Consider the following 19,309-nt stretch of genomic DNA (forward strand, 5'->3'; position numbering starts at 1 on the left):
GCTGAATTAATTGGCAGTTCCCACAAGTATATCGGTTGGTCTTGGGGGTTTATAATTGGACAAATATGTTTTGTGAATCTAAAGAAAACCTTAAAAAAATAAAATATTACACTTAAGCCGGCGGATACCCTGGAAACGGAAATATTTCTTCAATGCCATTCAATTATATTCCTAAAAGTTGTCATTTTTTCCCCCTAACCAGCATAGCTAAATAAAAAACACATCCTACATTAAATAGTCTAAATGACCTCATAATATATTTAAAAAAAAAAAAAATACACCCACTTGCACAAGCGCTGCTAAAACAAGTTTATTTCCATCTCCATTTGTGAGCAAGGTTCTCATGGACTGGAACTGCACAATGACTGCACAGATGGATCTGGAATGTTTCCACTTATGTAAAATACTCTTTTACAGCAAAAGGAAATAAAATTATGAAAATACTGTACAGTATTTGGCAGGCAACAGAAGCAGTACACAAGAGGCAGACATTTTTCACATGACGCAGTGATGGGTTCATGTAATCACAAAAGGGGAAAAAATTTTAGTGACTGGATGAGAACAAGTGAGGACAACACACGTCTCTGGAAGGTGAAAACAAGATATAGATAAAAAATATATTATCAGTGGCTTTATTGATATGGAAACCGAAAAGCATCCTCCAAAGCTGTTCTCACAAGGTTGAAAGAATTGTCATGATAAAATGACAACTATTAATCTTAATAAAATAGTTCTATTTTTTTATTTTGTCATTTAATTATAGTCAACCAACCATTTAATGAATGTTAAATGCACAGTATATATATATATATATATATATATATATATATTTATACATACAGTGAAGCAGTAAGCAAAAATTTGAGATACAAGCAGGACAAAAAAAAAAAGGCTTTGAGCTGGTTACTGGCACCCCCAGTTGAAGTTAATTGTCAAAGTTAAAGAAAGACAATTATGTTGTACTTAAAGCAGCAAGATAAATGCTAAAGAATCTTAAAGGGGCGAACGAATGGCATCGATGTTGCGGTGTTTGAACCCGACTAGCAAAAGATAGGAGCACTGCACTACTGCGGCAACACATTTCGACAGATAAAAACAGACTTTATCCACCGCAAAGAAAGACTTAGTATCTTGCAGCGGCTTACTGAGAAGCTGTGACCGTTTTTGTGTATGCAGTTAGCCATGACACGCACATGAGAAGCAGCAGCACAATGTCCATTGAATGGAACCAAAATGTTTTTACATTCTAAGTCATTACTTTTGTTTTTATAAAGTACATTATAAGGTGCTATTTTTTTCTTAAAAATTACAAAGATGTTTTTTTTTTTTTTTTTTTGGCAAGACTGGAAAGGTTTAATGGCATTTCCTTTTATTTCATTTGTATACATATAACATATATATTATATATATATATAATCTATTTTATATATATATATATATATATATATACACAAATTTAAGGGGATGAAAGATGCTGCTGATGCTCACTCCTCGGGTGAATTTTGTGTGCTCATTTCCCGCCTTAAAAAATACTGTACAACAGAAAAGGTCTGAAAACATTTCGGTGTTTTTACAAACATGATGTACACACTTCCTCTGAGAAGAAGACGTGAATGTTGCACAATATCAAACATTAAATTCCTTGGCCCTTGACGGCGAGCAACAAGTGTAGTGTAGTGGACAAGACGACCCACGAAGGCGGTCGGCTCAAGCGCAGTCTCATCGCTCGTCACGCACTCATGGAGGCGTTGTCATGCTGGCTTTTCCGTGACTGCGAGCGCGCTTCCGTAACTCCTCGACTCCTCCGGGAGAGGTTGCCTGCCAGAGCGGCGTCGTGCACCTGCTTCATATTCTCCTGAACTTCAGCCTTGGCGTGCGTGAGAAGATCAGCTTGACCCTGCGAAGGACCGAAGGCCAAGTGGCAAATGTGAGAGAACCGAGCTGAATGCTAAAATGTGGATTGTCGCTTTAATGTTTGCGTTTCTGACCTTAAGGATGGTGATGTTCCAGGTGAAGCTCTCCACAGCTCGACCCACCTTTCGCCCTTTCAGGCCCTCCTTCGCCGCCAGGCTCTGGAGATGCTCGTGGAACGTCATAGCTGCGCACATGCAACTGGTAAAGGTTAGTACTTTGATAAAATCATTCTGAATGAAACACATTTACACTGATATTGTAATGAAATGAGTACAAAATATTCACTATTTTTTGGGGTTGTTTCCCGAAAAGCATAAAATAATGACTTTGGTCTGTTTTTTAGCATATAATCCCCTTTTAGCAATTTTTTTAACCTAGCCTCCATTATTTGCTGAAAACCTCTCCTATTCACTTTGTGCTAAGACCAAAACCATGTCTAATATAAAAATAATACTTTGGGGTCATCTTGATCCCAAAGAATTATGTTGAGGGGAGGAGCTTCCATAGCATAGTGGAATGGAATCAAAGTTTTTTTGCTGCCATTTTATGTCATCTTTTTGGCAATTACAAACCTTTTTGAGTGTGCAGTCGTTGTATTTATTTATTTATTTTTGACTGATTATTGACCACAGGTGGGCAAACTTTTTGATTGGCGGCCCACAATGGGTTCTAAAATTTGACAGAGGGGCCGGGCCAGGAGCAGATGGATGGAGTGTTTTGGTAACCTCACCTCACCTGAGAAAAAAAAAATGCGTTTAATTTTAAATGAAAATGAATAAAATCATTACAACAATATATCTGTTTGACACACCACAGTATTTAGAAAATAAAACATTAACAAGGTTTATTCATTTCATTTTTTTCAAGTTCGGCGGGCCGGATTAAAAGGTTTAGCGGGCCGCATGTGGCCCTCGGGCCGTAGTTTGCCCACACCTGATATAGAGTCAGATATAAAATGCAACATGTACTGCAATTGTATTTGCTTATCTCCCACTAGACAGCAAAATATACAACCAACCCGAGTTTCCACCTGTTGCTATTCTACAGAGTCATGCCACAATAGAGAATATCATCATTATTTCAATTTTTGTAACATTTGTGTTTGGTGACATAAATTATTCAAAAAACGGCAAACTACAAGCAATGTAGTAAACATTGTCAACGGAATCTCTCTGTGGCAACCACAACCGAACATATAGTTGCTCATGCAAATCTTGTATTTCAATGATATAAGGTGAACTGAACGGAACGCCAACAGGTGCTCCTAATATAACCCCCCCCCCTCCCGCCCCCTCCAAAATGAAAATCAATAGAAACGGCTGACTGCTGTCTAGCATGTGTACTGTGAGTTGTATTGTGCATCTGGTTTCCTCTGGCCGCCCCGGGCCACCGTCCCACAGTTGCCATGGAAACAGAGAAGTGGGTTAACGTGGGGCGCACATTAAACCGTGAGCCATCAACAGGAGTCCAAATGTTACACATGCGTCGTAGTGCAGCGGTACGCTACTCTGCTCCACATACTCCAGAAGTTTCCTAAATTCAAACTTTGTGTCAGTGTTGCTCGGCAACTCAAAGCCGATAGACCAGCCTTGCACTTTTTCTACCCGCCCATGTGAGCTTCATCAGTTTTATCTCGACTCTCTTGCAGCTTGCAGACATCCCGTGGCTCCCTGCGAGTGACCGTCGCCATGGGATTCCCTGATTGGCATCTTTACGGCATGTACTTTCTGACCTCGGGCTCTGCTGATTCTCACACAGCAGACATGCTCATACACAACCTAACGTGTTTTTAAATAGTGCTGTTTGGTCAAACATTGAAAAAAGTACACATGTCATAATATACGTATGCTGCAGTGTGTAAACAAGTTTGTGTGTCACATGATTTTCAAAGTGAACCATAGGAGAGTCGGGGGGGGAAATAGGTCGCTTGGGAGATTTTTGTTGATTTACGCTCTACATTTATCTCTGTCAAAGCTTTCTCTATTCAAAGCAGCGTGCATGTGAAACCCACTGACGCATTACAAATATATCACACTAGAGGTCTTTTTTTTTTTTTTTTACCCTTAAACTCATGATATGCTGTTTAATGGCCCTGTGCTGACAAGTCTGGAGCCAGAATGCTGAAGTCAACAAAACTGTAATGGGAGAAAAAAACACTACGGGAAAAAGGATGGAGACACACTCCAAGTAAAGATAGGAATTTGTTTCTAGAAACATGATAAAGGTTTGAAGATAACTGAGAACAATACTGTGCTAATTTCTGGAGATTTATTTATTTTTTAGCAGTTTTCTGGCATAACTGCGACTCAGGTCCAAGAAGGTCCATTAAGTCATGCCAAGATTTATTTGGGATGGACGATCAAACCCATCATATTGACTCACCCGTAATCTTTATATGCTGAATCCTTTCATAGATTCCGTCAGAGAGCTCGAAGACGGCTTTGCTGGCCTGGACCATCTGCAAACACACACACACAGATGTACGTTCACGAGATTGTATTTTATGATTTAGTGCCGACAAATCAATCAGTTAAGAACATGGTAATGTATATTTCCAATGCACTCGTCAAGCTTTTGCAAGTGTCTGTGGTAATTAATTAAAATAATGAACAGCTTCCACAGATAGACGCATGCATATTTGTGGAGGAATCCCAGGCGACCAATAGAAGCACTCGGTTGGAGTACGGTAATAACATTACTTGCCTCGGGCTGATTAATGCGAAGCCTGAAGGGATGTGACCCCACTGTTTAAGAAACTAATGATCAACATTCAGACACAGAAATGCTCGATACATCCAGTTCAGGATGGAGGTGTGAAAATCTATATTGTTAAAGCATATTCAAATCCATGCTAATGAGATTCAGCACCGCCTAATTATTTTTTCCAACTCTGATGCGCTTCATCCAAAATGAAAGTGGCTCCAAATATGCACACTCGCTCGTACTGACACACGCATCAGTTTTTACTAAAACGGCAGTGACAAACAACTGTCATTAAATTAGGTCTACGCGCCAACGCCCTTATTTCAACTTAATAAGACAAGAAAATGTCAAGACGACGTTATCGTCCTCACTCACATTTCCCAACAGAGTTCATGAGTTCATCTTTCTGCGGCGCAACACAAACAGCACTCGACGCATGAATCGGTCGGTGTGATATTCAGCAGAATGGCTGAGTGCAAGTGCACATCTGCGTTGGGTCGCCTTTATGTGGGTCAGACACAGTTGAAGCAGGCCCGCGAGGAAAGGGCAGGAACTGCGTAGGTTGGAGGGTGAACAAGTGGAGGAATTAAAAGCAAAATGAGGACCCATTCATGCGTTTTCTATAGCGCTTGTCCTCATTAGGGTCACAGGTACGGTGGAGTTTATCCGAGCTGACTCTCGGGAAGAGGCGGGTCCACGCTGATCATCAGCCAATTGTATGGCGTGTATGAAACGATGGACGGTGAATCTTTAGTGACCCCTTTTATGAATTGAGGAGATGTGGCTGGGATCCTGGGGCTGTTCCACGTCGCAACAACGAGGCACTCTATCGCGGCCATGCCAAGGCTCTCAAGTTGTCATATACTTGTCGGGGAGGAGCGAGTCATGCTGAGGCCAAAGTGTGTCACCGAGACCCATTTTAGCCTCAGCCTCCCCCGCAAAATATTTGACAGTCTGTAGGGAAAAGATTCTAATGTAGATGTTAACAAGCCCTCTTCAACTCTGTGTCCACTGGGGGCTAATTTAGTATTAGATTTGTTTACAAAAATAAAATCGACTAAATGACTTCCTCGTGGGTCTATTTGGGTAAAAGTATACTGGATTCGGTCCAAGGAGAAAATCCAACACATTTCTGCATCACAACCCGAGTCAGTTTGTTTTGGGGGAAAATATGTGCTCAAATGTAAACTCTCTTCACAAGGGGTGTTCATTGTTGTGTGAAGCAGGCAGGAAGATGGGCGGCGGCGGATTGGTGATCTTTGTGGCTTTTGTGTAGCGTTTCCTTCCTTTCTGTGCACTTCAGAGATATGTTGTGTATCTGGAGGGGAGGGGGACAGTAAGCATATTTACTGTCAGCTCTTTTCCTTCCTCACCATGTCATATGAGGAGACAACGCGGCGAAGGACATCAGGCAAGGGTCCCTGAGGCTCCAGGGTGGGGTAGTGCTTCTGGAGGTCAAACAGTAGTAAAGGCATCCCGTCAGGTCCTCTCACACTGGAGCCGAGGGCGAGTATGCACTGCATGAGGTTAGACACGGCCGATACCCCGCACAGCTCCCGGAACATTGCCACGGAATTCTGTTTGGGAAAAGAAATTCTTAGACTCTAACAAAGCCGATAACATACTTTCGGACTCTGGACGCCCTCACCTGCATGTTTTCCCTCAAGTCCGTGGCCTCTCTCAAAAGAGGGCCGGCCATTTTGAAAACCTCGTCAACGGAGCGGATTTCCAAGTCCCTTAGGGCGGTGTAGTCCCGTCTCCTGCGGGCTTTTCGCACAGACAGGCCCCTTTTGTGAGGCTTGCCCCCTCCTCTACGATTGGTGAGGGCTACATGGACGAAGAGCTTGGAGTGGGGAAGATCCTCCCCGGTCAGAGACTGAAGTGGGACGTGGCGGTACCCGGGTTGGAGACACTCCAGCGGGATGGTGTACTGACCTGTGATAGAAGGATTTTTATTTGTTGAAAAGGTCTATACCAGGTGTGGGCAAACTATGGCGCGGGGGCCACACGGGGCCCATTAAACGTTTTAATCCGGCCCGCCGAACTTGAAAAAAATTAAATGAATAAACCCTGTTGACGTTTTATTTTCTAAACACTGTGGTTTTTCAAAGACATATATATATATTGTTGTTATGCTTTTGTTCACTTTCATTTAAAATTAAATGATTTTTTTTTCTCCGATGAGATGAGGTTACCAAAACACTCTATCCATCTGCTCTTGGTCCGGCCCCTCAAATTTTAGAACCCATTGTGGCCCGCCAATCAAAAGGTTTGCGCACCCCTGGTCTATACGAAACAATTGTACTCGTTCTTACGTAACTGACCTATGAACTCATCTCCTATGAAGTCGTCGTCCAGGACCACAAAGCGAACCATGGCGAGCTCCGGCAGGTTGATTTGGAACTCGAAGCTCTCATCGAAGACTGGGTTGTCACAGTTCTGGGAGACGGTTCTGGTGCGGCGTTCTGTGCAGTCAGCTGGGATGCCGTGGATCTCCACGTACACATACGGATCCACCACATCCCCTTTGGCCACAGAACCTCTCGGCTTGGGGAGGTTCTGTCCGCTGATTACCTGGGGAGGGTCACCACATGGGCTGCTTTCAGAACATAATCGTGATTATTTGATAAGCTAAAGAATTCTGTGGTGTGCTTGTGGTGTTCCCTCACACCTTGACATGGAGCAGCTGAGGTAACACCCCAGGCATGGTGTCTCTGGTGTCGGCACTGAAATAAGACACCTCCTGCCGCATGATGGCCGGCCGCAGAACGTAACCGCAATTTCCATTCTGCCTGAACCAAGCCGCGTTTAGGTCCATCATTAGTCCAGCTGTCTGGAAGTTCATAGACACAATCTGACAACCACATTTCCACAAGTCCTGAGGGTTCATGTTGCTGGAATCAACACGCATGGGGCTTGGGAACACTCGTGACAGGAAACGTTTGTTATGGTTGACAAAGTCGCCAGGGGTGTCGCCAGCGAGACGCCCGGCCTGCGTCTCGTTGAATGAGCACAATTGCCAAGGTTTTTGCCTTTTGCTTGACGTCGGGAAGTCGACGAAGTGGACCGACTCGCAAAGAGTGACCAGGTCTGAGAGGTCTTTCAGCAGATGGAATCGTTTATGCGGAAGATGAGGCGGCTTACACTGATTGGCCGGTGTTGAATTTAGACTTCTCTGCTGTTTTTCTTTTGGACTGCCTTCAATTGCTGCACCGCCATTCCTCGCCGGCTTCATCCTAGGACACATTTCAGCCCCTTCATCCTCCTCACTGACTTCCCCGTCCTCTGCTTCCCAACCGGCTTTCAGCTTCTTCCCCTTCAGCAGGATCCGATGGCTTAAGACGTGTGGCGAGGGAAGGTATGACTCCCTCTCGTCTGGGGGGCGTGTGAAGAGCTGATCCCCGAGTATTTTAACCAAATGCTGCACCATCACTTTCTGCTGTCCAAGCGAGCAGTGGTTCTCCATACACACGATCAACGGATACTCCGATGCAACAAAAGCAAAGCGTGCAATTGCTTCCAACACATTGCGCAGAACAAGAGGAGGGCAAAGAGTATGTCCGGTACATACTACCGGCTCCTCATTGGGACCGTCCCATACGTCCACCTCCACACATCGACAGCCCATCTTGAGCGCCCGGATGTAGCCGGAAACGTCAGAAGGTCCTTTATATTGGTCCTCAATGAGGTAGGTGTTGTGAGAGGAGTTGATGAAATAGTGAGACAAAGGCTGAGACATGTCCTGACACACAGTGACGTGCTCTCGATCAAAGAGGTGGCACTCTGGCGACATCAAGTAGCTATTGAAGCCGTCCATCGACAGGTAGCCCTGCTGCCGGCCCTCTTCCGACGGTTCATGGCATCGGATGAGGCTCAGGCTGTCTTCCTCTGTCACCTGAGTGAGGGAGCAAGCAGAGATAGAGACCATGTCAACAACGCCGGGATTGTGCTTAATCGTGTGGATTCATCGACCGACCTGAGCGACACCTTGTTCGGCCTCGAGGAACCTCGTAAAGTCTTTGGTGTCCAGGAATTCCTTGTTGCTGGAGAACTGCACCAAGAGAAAGTAAATCTCCGGACGTGTGCAAAAGTCATGAAAGACCTCCATAAACTCCTGCTGCGTGACCCGCTCGTTTCTCGCCCCGAGTGTTGGATTGACTTTGGTGTTGTCTTTAGCTCCGGATCCATTATTTAGCGAAAGACGCTCAGCCCGACCCCTCTGGAGCTCTTTAAACCTGTGCTCCACTTTTCCATCGCTCACCCCAGGATTCGCCGTCTGTATCAGTTTGACAGCCGACTGCAAGCAAATACCTTGCTCAATATCCCAGTGACTATCCAAATCGGCAGCGGAGGAGAAAAGCTGCTCCAACCAGCCAAGACGAAGGCTGTGTTGTCGGCTGGCAAGCATGTCCAGGGCGTTTTTCCCATACTGTATCAGATACCTGGAGGTGGAGACAAAAGGGTGAGATCAAAGAAAAATATTTTTTTTATTTCTCCTTGACTGTAGAATAGTTCTCCTATTAAAATTAAACATCTCCATAATTTAAGTCTAATTTTTATTTTATATGAAAATGAGTGTTTTTATGAATTTTTGAAAGACCAAAAAGTAATATAATCAGCAGGAAATTACATTTTGGAGGCAAAGCTCTTTGTCACAAGTCGGAGCAAAATTGAATGAGCATAAAATAAAAGAACCAGAGCCCCTAAATGAAATGAGCTAATGTAACAATTTTTGTGGCGGTATTGTGTATCCAGTATTAACTGTTGCAGAATGAAACGTGAGGTTTGAAAACACGTGAGTACAAATATGTCAGTTTAGCATGTCACCTTAAGCCCGTCACCCAAATATTCGCCACTTCCGTCGAATGGGCCACCAGGTCCAGACTCTCGTACAGCTCTCCATGGATGATGGAGAACGCGCAGTCCTCTGAAATCTGCTCATACACGCCACTCGTGCGGAATATTTCCGTGTTACGACCCGTCCGCACCTGAAATACGAGGCCACAAGGGATACGCTCACATCCGACACAATAAAAACAAATCAACTGCAGCCATTCGTGAGATTCGGGGGGTCGTAAACATTCCCAATGAGTTAGTCTAAAATAATCAATGGAGTCATTAGGAGAGGCAATAACCGGCAAGACTTGATATCGAATTTGGGCTGGACGCTGACCTCTCGAATGGAGGCGAGCGCAATCCTGGCTTTGTCCGAATCCTTCTTGGAGGGCTCCCAGCACAGAGCCTGCAGGCCTGCGTCAAGAAGGTAGTAACGTTGGTACACGCGAGAGTTGGGACGCACCTTCTTCAAATCGCTGCCTTCCACCTGGACGCAAAACAAGTGAGTTTTATATTTTCCAACAAGCGCTTTAATGCACACGCTAAAGGTCGAGCGCAGGGGTCACATCGCAGCTAACCCACCATTGAGTGGATACAGTCGGCCGCACTACTGATCTTCTTCTCTGATAGGCTGCTGCTAAAGGACACGGTCTTCTTCCTCTCGCGACCCGCCCGGGAGCCATCCTGACGACGAAGGGAGAGCAGGATTGAGGTAAAGAGCAGACGAGGTGCGTCTAATGCCGTGGAAAATAGGTTGAAGGGGATTGACATAAAGACAATGCTCCCTCTGAGTGTTTTCTTTGCATCAGCATGACAAAACATCGGATCGGAAATATCGGATTAAAATCATTTTATATAATCACAAACGCAGATTATTCATCCTACACACAAGAGGCTCTTCCCACCAATCTGTCGTTTTTATGCCAAGTTTAAAAGCCTTTTCCGCCCCGCTCTGTAACATTACACCATTAATCATACCTGACTACGCCGAAGCAGCAGGCTGCGGCATTCTAATTCTACACCTTCAACATGACACCGTTGTTCTATCTGAACTCGGTTCATCCGTGTGCTACATCGAACACTCCCCCAGGGAGTGCGCCGTACACAAAGAGATAACATACAGGTGGATGACTTCATTCAATTACCTGCGTATTAGTGGCCCGATAAATTCAAATCGCTTTTTTTATTGTGGTTAATCTATGGAAGGATGCCAAATGTAATGCAATTGTTGTTAATTTAATTAATTGAGTAAAGATGCAAACACCCACGTTGTGTACGAACACTGGGACTCACTTTTAGATGATACGTTTTTTAAAGTTCTCTGTAAGAAAAATGTAATTTTGTTCGTCCTCATTCCGGTACACGGGAACACGCTGAGGGATCACTGAAATTGAAAGAGTCTACATTAAAGTACTTCATGAAAGGTGGATGGGGGTAAAAAAAAAATGACTTCAAAAGTAAATGACCAACGAAACCAAGACCAGAGTTTATGACATTACTCACAACTGCAGTGTTAGAGCTGCCCGATTACAAGAGATGCTTATCATTTGTTACCGCTTATATTTAAGTCCCGCCCACACTGTAACGTATTTCAGTTTTTTATTTTTTTTTCTGTGTTTCATACACATTGTGACAGCATAACCGTTAAGTTATATATATTTTTTAATTTTATTTATTTATTTTTTAAGATTACTGTCGTCTCCCTGCCCTTGGGTCCACCTTTTCCCTTCAACACTACAAAACCTGTGTATGACAATTGAATTAAATCCTAATAACAATTTATAAAACAGGCCTGTTGCTTTGCAACCAAAAAAAAAAAAAATCCCCAGAAATGTCTGTAATAGCTGCACCAAAAATAGCAGCCACACCGCACATATGTAATTAAATGAATAAAGTTATTCATGGCTCGTGGACAACAAACAAATCCTTTGTAATCTTTAGCATTAGTTTGATCCCATTTTTTTATTCTGATCAGAGAAGAAGAGAACTCATTCATGTGCAGCGCATGAATGAGCATGTGAAAGAAGGGGAACATAATTCACGGAAAATGAAAGGTTTTCCTTTGGAGCGAAAGGGAGCCAGTCGCCTAACCATCACAAATCCTCGAGGAATCGCCTCATTAAGGACACAGAAGTGCTCTGAATGGTGATAGCCCCCCCCCCACACCTCCCTTTTAGCTATTTTGTGAGGATACAGGGAGGCGGCCATCTAAAAATACGGCTGTGATACCTGTACCAAGAGCATTTTGTGGAGATAAATAGGAGTTATTTTATTTGGTACTTTCTGTTTTTAGTTCGTTTGATCAGATGAACAATTTAACAAAACGCAGGAGTTACTCTCAAAAAAAAAAACAAAAAAAAAACATGCTGCTCTAATTACATCTGGTGCGGCTGAGGGACATGGCGAAACATTCCAACCACTGGTACCTACCTGTACTGAAGAGTTAGACCAGGTGTGGGCAAACTACGGCCCGGGGACCACATGCGGCCCGTTAAACGTTTTAATGCGGCCCGCCAAACTTAAAAAAAAAAATAAATACTCTGGTGTGTCAAACACAGATATATATGTTGTAATATTTTTTATTCATTTTCATTTAAAATTAAATATTTAAGTATAAAATAAAATTAAAATTAAATATAAAATGAAGTTTTTTTTTTCTCCGATGAGGTGAGGTTACCAAAACACTCCATACATCTGCTCCTGGTCCAGCCCCTCTGTCAAATTTTCGAACCCATTGTGGCCCGCCAATCAAAAAGTTTGCCCAATAAAACTTTCAAAAATGGCAACCAGTTTCAGATCTTCATCAATCTTATGGGTCAAAATAATTAACCCAACCTTGGGTAAAATGTAACCCAATCTGCTTTCAAATACACAACTACCCAGCGAGTCGGTTAGGAAAACAACCAAGCAAATCTTTCTCTTGCTCTTGCATGACAAAGAAAATTGATGATAGCATCAATCAATCAATCTTTCAGTGTGCGAGAACATTCGTCATAATAGAGGCTGTGTGCATGGCCTGATCCTGAATAGTCTTTTCGGCTTCACACATAGGAACACGCCCGACCAACAGTCAGGCAATTGAGAAAAAAACTCCCATTGAGGCCACAGAGGCTCGGTGTGCACTTTTTCTTTTTGTGAGCCTTTTATCTGCAAAGATCCAATTATCACACATGTACACGCTGTCATACGCTCACCTTTGCTGACCTATAACTAAGAATTAATTATGCTCCCAATGTAATAGGGGGAGCAAATTAACCGACAAGTAGATACAGCGTGAAATGCAAATGCACTCTTTCAATATGTCAGAACAAAAAAAAAAAAGATTTTAAAATGGATCAGAGGTTCATAATCCATGCCTGATCCACTTTTGATTTTGTTCAGCAATAATACAGCGGCCGATTCAAGGGACAAAGGTCTCGATGGCCCGATTCTCACAAAAGGCCGACGTTGAATGTTAAAAATTGCCGCTTGCGCTCCGAGAACAGGAAGTGGTGGGCGCTTTAACGGGAAGTTGTGAGTGATGTGACGACACAGAAAGAAGGAAAGTGAGAAAGAAAGCTGAAGAGAAAAAAGAAAGTAAAGTGCATTTGTACTTTACTGACTTTAACATTTAAAGGTCCGCTTTCCTTCATAATCTGTTCATATGGAAAAAATTTTAACTCCAAAGTCGAATGCCACTAAAGGAGATGTCCGCTAATCTCGTGACTGCTCATGCCTGGGTATTTTTCATTTGCTGATTTTCATCCGAGATTTTGTTTAATACCGTTGGTTGATTGTCATTGTAATCAGATTACTTTCATCTCAGAATGGTTCGATGTGGATTGACTGAGTGGCACATGGACGCCGTCAGCGTGGCGATGGAGTTGAAAGAGGAATGAGCATGACTGAAGGGATTACGTTCAGTGATCAGTCACACCAGACAACGGAAGAAAAACAAAAGACGGGGGGGGGGAATACATGCCGGAGGGAGGAATACAAAACAATTGGAGGCGGGAGCCTTGTTGACATTAATATAGACGATGACACTTGTAATTGCTTACTGTTTCGGAGCCCCTGCATGACCCTGAGTGCTCATTAGCCAGCTGACAGTCATTATCGTATGACACATCGCACGTCATATTAGTCCGCAGGCCGACGTTAATCATCTCACGTCCAAATGTGACTTGGAATTAATTATCCATTACGACTTGACTGCATTCGTGTGCGTCGAGAGCTCGAAGATGTTTTCAGACAGTTTCGTTTCTTCGAGAGCATGCATCAGTTAGCACATGGCCATCCAGGATGCCGAAATATTTGCCCAGAGGAACATTTTGTCCCTGCTCGCAATTTAATAGTATTACTAAAAGTCTTCTAAGATTGAACTCACAGAAGATAAAATGCTATTTGATCGTAATGGTGATTAGAAAGATGACTACTACTCCCAGGATGACGTTTTGAAAAATAAGAAGCAATTCTCATATTTGCGAAATAAACCGTCCAGAGAGTATTAAGGAACCTTGTGTAAGCACCAAAATAATGCACAATGAATAAAAATGAAGCTTTCTCAGGAAATTTAAATTGTATCGTGTTCCAATGTAAACGACGGAAAAAAAAAATCTCATGTGAACGTTTCGTGTTGAACCTCGAGATTAAGAGGGACTTTGCGGCACTCGTGCAATTGAACAGTCAATCTGATGATTGGAAAATAAGCAGTCGTTGAAGCGCTTTCTGTTGAAGTGTGTCACGACTCTGCGGTGGCTGTCTAGCTACAGAGAGGTCAGGAAGTACTTGTGGTCATCGTGCGTGTGCGGATAATGCCTGACAGAAAATGTGGTGAGCGCTCTCACAGGAACTGAGCGACTGTGATGAGCTTTCGCACCCACGGAATGACACGCACACCGATGTATTATTTTACCGTTTACTGAAAGTTATCAAGACCACAAAAGGCACTCGAAGCAATCAAGGTGCAAAAAGGTTCAAGTGGGGACGACGCATAATTTGAAATGCGATATGCTAATGCTACATACTTTGATTCAAGCCCTGTGCAACGCTTCCATGCTCGTGTGTGCAAACCTGGTTTTAAGCACGCTAAGGATGCTGAGCCAAAACTGCAGGCTGCAAAATATCCAAAATGCAAACGTGCATACTGATGAAGGGACCACACTCAAATATCAGTTGCACTCATGCTGAAATGGAGATTGATATCTCTTAGGTTGACATTTTGAAAACTATTCTGTCTTTTGTTATGAATCTGAAATCTGATTGGTTAAATAACACTTGGCAGGCAAGTAAATCCACAAGTGTGTAACAGAATTAATGACAGGCTAGTCGCCTTGCACACTGATTAGATGCGCTGAGCTGTCGTTGGGTGACAAGAGGTTGACCCGTGCAAGCTATAAATCCCTAAATGGTCTCCAATTAAATGTTTATGATTATATATTATTTATTAATCAAATGTTATCCAGGAAATTTTGTTATTTACAAGTGTATAAATGCAAATGCTTTTCGGTTTAAAGTATTGTGGCGCGTTCCAAAAATGAAAAGTTAAGATCCACTTCCAGTCCTCTCCAAACATTTTGCAAGATGTCGCGTTCCAAAATGAACCTTTACTTTCCCAAAACGTGTTGTTAGGATGACAAATTAAAATGCACGGGCTGAGGTACAGATCCTAGTCCAACCTCGGATTGATTAGTTCATCGATCAGCCCACGACTTTTGCTGCTATATTGCATCTCGTCTCTTTTCACTCAGTCGTTGAGGATTCTAAACATGAATACGTTCATGCAAGCAAATATGTGAGTCATTCAAAATTGACTGTAAACGCAGCACATGTGAAGCATGCAAACATCTTCAATGCTTCATTTCTGCTCTTTGAAGTGATGATAACCCGAGGGAAGGTGATGTCAAATGCGCTGGCATCAAACATTGGACGTCAGATGGTGATTAGGGTGGTAATCTGCTCCCAGTTTTAGCCCAACATAACGCAGCATGTTTTTAGATTGAGTATGATGGTTATCATCAAATTCTAAAAATCTCACAACCGTCGCACTAGTTTGCGTTTAATGAGCAAAGCTTAATAAGCGAGATAAGCTTCTATAGGGGTAAAAAAACACTACAGCCATAAAATCTGCAATATTGTGGCAATCGTAATACTTTCAGAGGTTGAAGTGTGCATGAGTAGAAATGTAAGCATAAATTTTGGGGACAATTGATCGCAGATTTTTTTTTTTCTACATTTAGACACTACCTGGCAAAATCAAAGTACGGCAAGTGAGCAGAAACTATGGTCGCCACAAACCCTTTCATGATCTAATAAAGATTGAAATGAAGTGAAATGAAGGTTTATTTTAGCTGCTCACCTGTTGAACCGGTCGGCCCGTTTCAAGCCATTTGTCAGCGCGTTCGCCATATTGGGTGTGGCCATCTTATTGGCCATAACATCCTCAAATAATATTCGTAACAGGGTAAGCAGCGTTGAAGATGACGCACAAATTGAGTTAGGATGACAAAATACAATTTCACGCAATGGTTTGATATGAACCTGATGAATTCTGCCTTGATGATCAGAGCTTCACTTTGCCACATCCAATATGGCTGACGCCAACGTACGCAAGATGACGCCTGTTTATATGTCTGTGGTAAGGTCCGCAGTTGTTGCAAAGGGCGCATTCCAAAACTATTGACCGAGTATGTTAGCATCAAATTTATAGAGCAAAAATAAGTACTTTCTGTAATTTATTAATAATAATATTTTGGCCTCCATCATACATTTTAAGTGCCCCGCCCCCTTTAAGTTGGCAGTTCTAGATGGTGACAGTTAGTGGTAGTTTTGTGTGTGTGGAAAAGAGGTCCACAGTGAAGTGTCATTACTGAATGCTGATGACTAAACAGCAACGTTGCAACATGAACTATGTGAGGAAATTGGCCAACTGTCCATTTTCCTGCAGTGTTGCTACTCGCCCTCGAGAAACAAGAAGTGAGGCTGCAGAATTGCACGAAGATCCGCTGTTGAGAAACTAAAAATACGCTGAGATGTTACTACAAACATATATTATTTTATTTATATATTTAATTTTGATATACTTTGAGTGCCACATTAACTACCCAGCAAGTTTGATTACATCACCGGTGCGCAATGCCGCAATAAATGATGAAACACCGCGTTACAACAATAACATGTGTCACAATAATAGTTCAACTGACAGAAATGGTACAATTTCTGGACTCCGCGGCACGTCTACCGGTTGCCGTGGTGATGCTGACCGCTAAATTAGTTCTGGTTGAGATGAAAATTATGTCGTTTGAAATCTGCCAGTCCCCTAAAGGAACATAACTTCAATCACATCCATTTTATTATGAACGAGCGGGACAGAACCGCCTGTTGCACTTATAGTCCGCGAAATATTTTCTTATTTCACAACACGAGATGTGCTGTTATTTCCTGGATCGATTACGGGGGAAATTAACAATTAATAAATAAAAATGCTTTTTATGAAGTCGCGTTTTCATGCTTATGTTGTATTGAATTGAATAATGGTTGCTGGAGGAGTTCCGCTACAGCTTCCCAAAGCACGACGGCTCGTTGTGCTTCTTTGGAAAACAAATTATTAAATAAATATTTAAAATCAACAGCACCTTTGCTTGTTTTGCCAAATGCGCACTCACTTTTGCCTCAATTGCTTCAACGTTAGATTAACAAATATTTAATCATTTATTGACAAACTACAGGGGGAAGTCAACCTCCCAAAAATAATTTGCAATAAAATATCCCATGTGCCTTCACTAGTCTAAACATGGCAGTCTGATTAATATCGGGTTTTGCAGAATAAGAGTTAAGCAGCAAAAGCTGTTTTTAGCCATAACAGAGGGTGGCCATTTTGTCACTTCTGTCGACTGAAAATGTCAAAACAGTTGCTAAGGGCTCAGGTAACGACCCGTTTTTTTGAGCTGAGCCGTGATTGGTCGATAGCTGAGCCGTGAGCAACTGCGATGCCATTTTCAATCGACACAAGTCACAAAATGGCCGCCGCACGCGATGGCTAAAAACGTGTAGATTTTGCTGCTTCATTCATATTCCATGAACGCAATATTAATCCGAATGTCACAATTCGACTAATGAGCCTGCATAGAACCTATTCTTGTAAAGAAAATTTTGGGGTCGACTTCCCCTTTATACATGTTTTTTCTTCACCCTAAAAAATACACTTATTTGTCATCATTTCAAATTAATTATTGACTGTACTTTCCAAGCTTTTGCAAGATCTTTTCTTTGACGGGTTCTCTATCCAAAACAAAATAAACATTATCGTTGGTGAGGTCAATAATGATGTCTTAGGAGGCGGTCGCTTTGGAGACTAACAGCAAGCAGCGATCAATACAGAACCAAAAGTAGGTGAGTACGTCAGGGGAGAAGACTTATCGATTAGATGCGCTATAACCAGCGCTAGGGTTAAAATGTCGTCGGGTCCGAACCCAGCACAACTTCTAAAAGGACATTTAGACCTCCGAAAAGTGGAATGTCAGATTCGGCTAAGCGACGAGGCAGAGTAAAGACTTCACACTGCAGCAGGTGGTTCAGTTCCTTCACCTCCTCTCTCTTGAGTGACATCGCCTGGTGTTATCTTGCGGCCAGAACACAACATTCCAGCTCAAAGGCGACTAGAACACATAGTGCCTCTTAATGTACACCTTGCACACAACATACAAATGACATCATTGTCAACTTCCTCTGCAGCTGGCGTGGACAAATAACGTGAAGAGGAACTAAGAAGCCGGCCAACACATTAGGTACACTTACGTGACCACATGGGTTTAAACGTAAATATTGGAAGAAATGAAAAGAAATGGAGTGTAGACGATGAGAAATTTTGGATTATTAACGACGGCGGCACAGAATGTCCCTGGAGCCAACGAGATTGTGTTAGCTGTAATGTAATATTTTGCAGATCCTATCAATGACATATTATGATGTAACAATGGATGCACTGATGTTGCATTCAAATGTCTGCGTAAAGTCCAGTAAAAAGTTTGAGAACCACTGACCTAGTTCAACATCACTGAAGGCTACAACCACAATATTAGATTATTTTCTATCTGTGTCAAACAGTGGCCATTATATTAGTCGGAAAAGTATTGCATCGTATTCGATTGTGTGGTCAGACTTAGCGGGGAAGAAAAAAACTGTGCGCCTAATGTTAAGGCCAGTGGGAATAGAGAGGGTTCATCATTAACATGTCGACTTTTTGTGACATTTTTGTTTTGTAGTGTAATTTACACTCAAGTGTTGGGAGACGTTCTGTAAAAGTGTCTGTTTGCATGTCATTTTACTCATTTGCCCAAGAGCTTTTAATCTCCCAAAATGTTTTCTTCCTGTTTTCAACTTGTAGCATGAGTAACCTAAAAAGCGCTTCGTTGTTTTGCAGAAAGTGGCCTACCTTAATGAGACTGCTGCGTCGAGGGATCGATGTAGTGGCTGAATCCAAGCACTCCCACGTCGGGGACTCACAGCTGGACCCCCTGTGGAGCCTCCTCGCCGGGTCTGTCGGGTTGCAGCTGCCGTTTGACACCGGCTCTTCTCCTTGGCGCGTCTCTGGGCTGCCTGTGGCTCCACTTGGCGGTGCAGAAGCAGAAGCAGCAACCGGTGGACCGACGCGCTTGCTCTGCCCGAATTCGGCCATGACGACTCGTATGTTGGGTTCACAGGTCCCTCTGCGAGGAGACATGCACACAGGCTGCACATGCATGGCAACGTGCCATGGTGGAAGGAAGGCAGCCGCTGGCTACTGGGAGCGCAGGAAACTTCTCTCTCTCTCTCGCTCTCGCTCACCCTGTCTCTCTTAACGCCTCCCTCCTTTCACGTTACGCGGAGTGGGCATGTC

The 19,309-nt window shown here is 43.0% G+C and overlaps 1 protein-coding gene across 2 annotated transcripts; it reads right to left on the reverse strand.

Moving 5' to 3' along the window:
• Positions 1-297: 297 nt before the first annotated feature.
• On the reverse strand, positions 298-19,227 carry LOC148321372 (inactive phospholipase C-like protein 2). Of its 2 annotated transcripts, XM_088319321.1 has the most exons (12): positions 18,866-19,227; positions 10,036-10,137; positions 9,791-9,940; positions 9,445-9,605; positions 8,594-9,059; positions 7,289-8,512; positions 6,942-7,191; positions 6,266-6,552; positions 5,991-6,194; positions 4,297-4,372; positions 1,989-2,098; positions 298-1,897 (listed from the first exon to the last, which is right to left on the reverse strand). In XM_088319321.1, exons 1-12 carry the CDS (start codon positions 19,172-19,174, stop codon positions 1,730-1,732), a joined length of 3,507 nt encoding a protein of 1,168 aa, XP_088175447.1. In that variant the 5' UTR covers positions 19,175-19,227; the 3' UTR covers positions 298-1,729. The 2 variants fall into 2 exon arrangements, with proteins under 2 accessions (XP_088175447.1, XP_088175448.1); XM_088319322.1 differs by lacking the exons at positions 298-1,897; positions 1,989-2,098 and adding an exon at positions 2,165-2,649.
• Between the last annotated feature and the right edge of the window lie 82 nt (positions 19,228-19,309).

Source organism: Idiotropiscis lumnitzeri, chromosome 16 (assembly GCF_059441095.1).
Source record: "Idiotropiscis lumnitzeri isolate Australia: NSW breed Sydney's pygmy pipehorse chromosome 16, RoL_Ilum_1.0, whole genome shotgun sequence".
Lineage (NCBI taxonomy): Eukaryota > Metazoa > Chordata > Actinopteri > Syngnathiformes > Syngnathidae > Idiotropiscis > Idiotropiscis lumnitzeri.

Excerpts from the sequence above, each read along its gene's own strand:
- LOC148321372 (XM_088319321.1), bottom strand. The coding sequence starts at position 19,174 with ATGCATGTGCAGCCTGTGTGCATGTCTCCTCGCAGAGGGACCTGTGAA. Across the intron at positions 7,192-7,288 it reads CTCAGCTGCTCCATGTCAAG|GTAATCAGCGGACAGAACCT; the intron begins GTGTGAGGGAAC and ends GACCCTCCCCAG. Across the intron at positions 2,099-4,296 it reads TCAGCATATAAAGATTACGG|CTATGACGTTCCACGAGCAT; the intron begins GTGAGTCAATAT and ends GCATGTGCGCAG.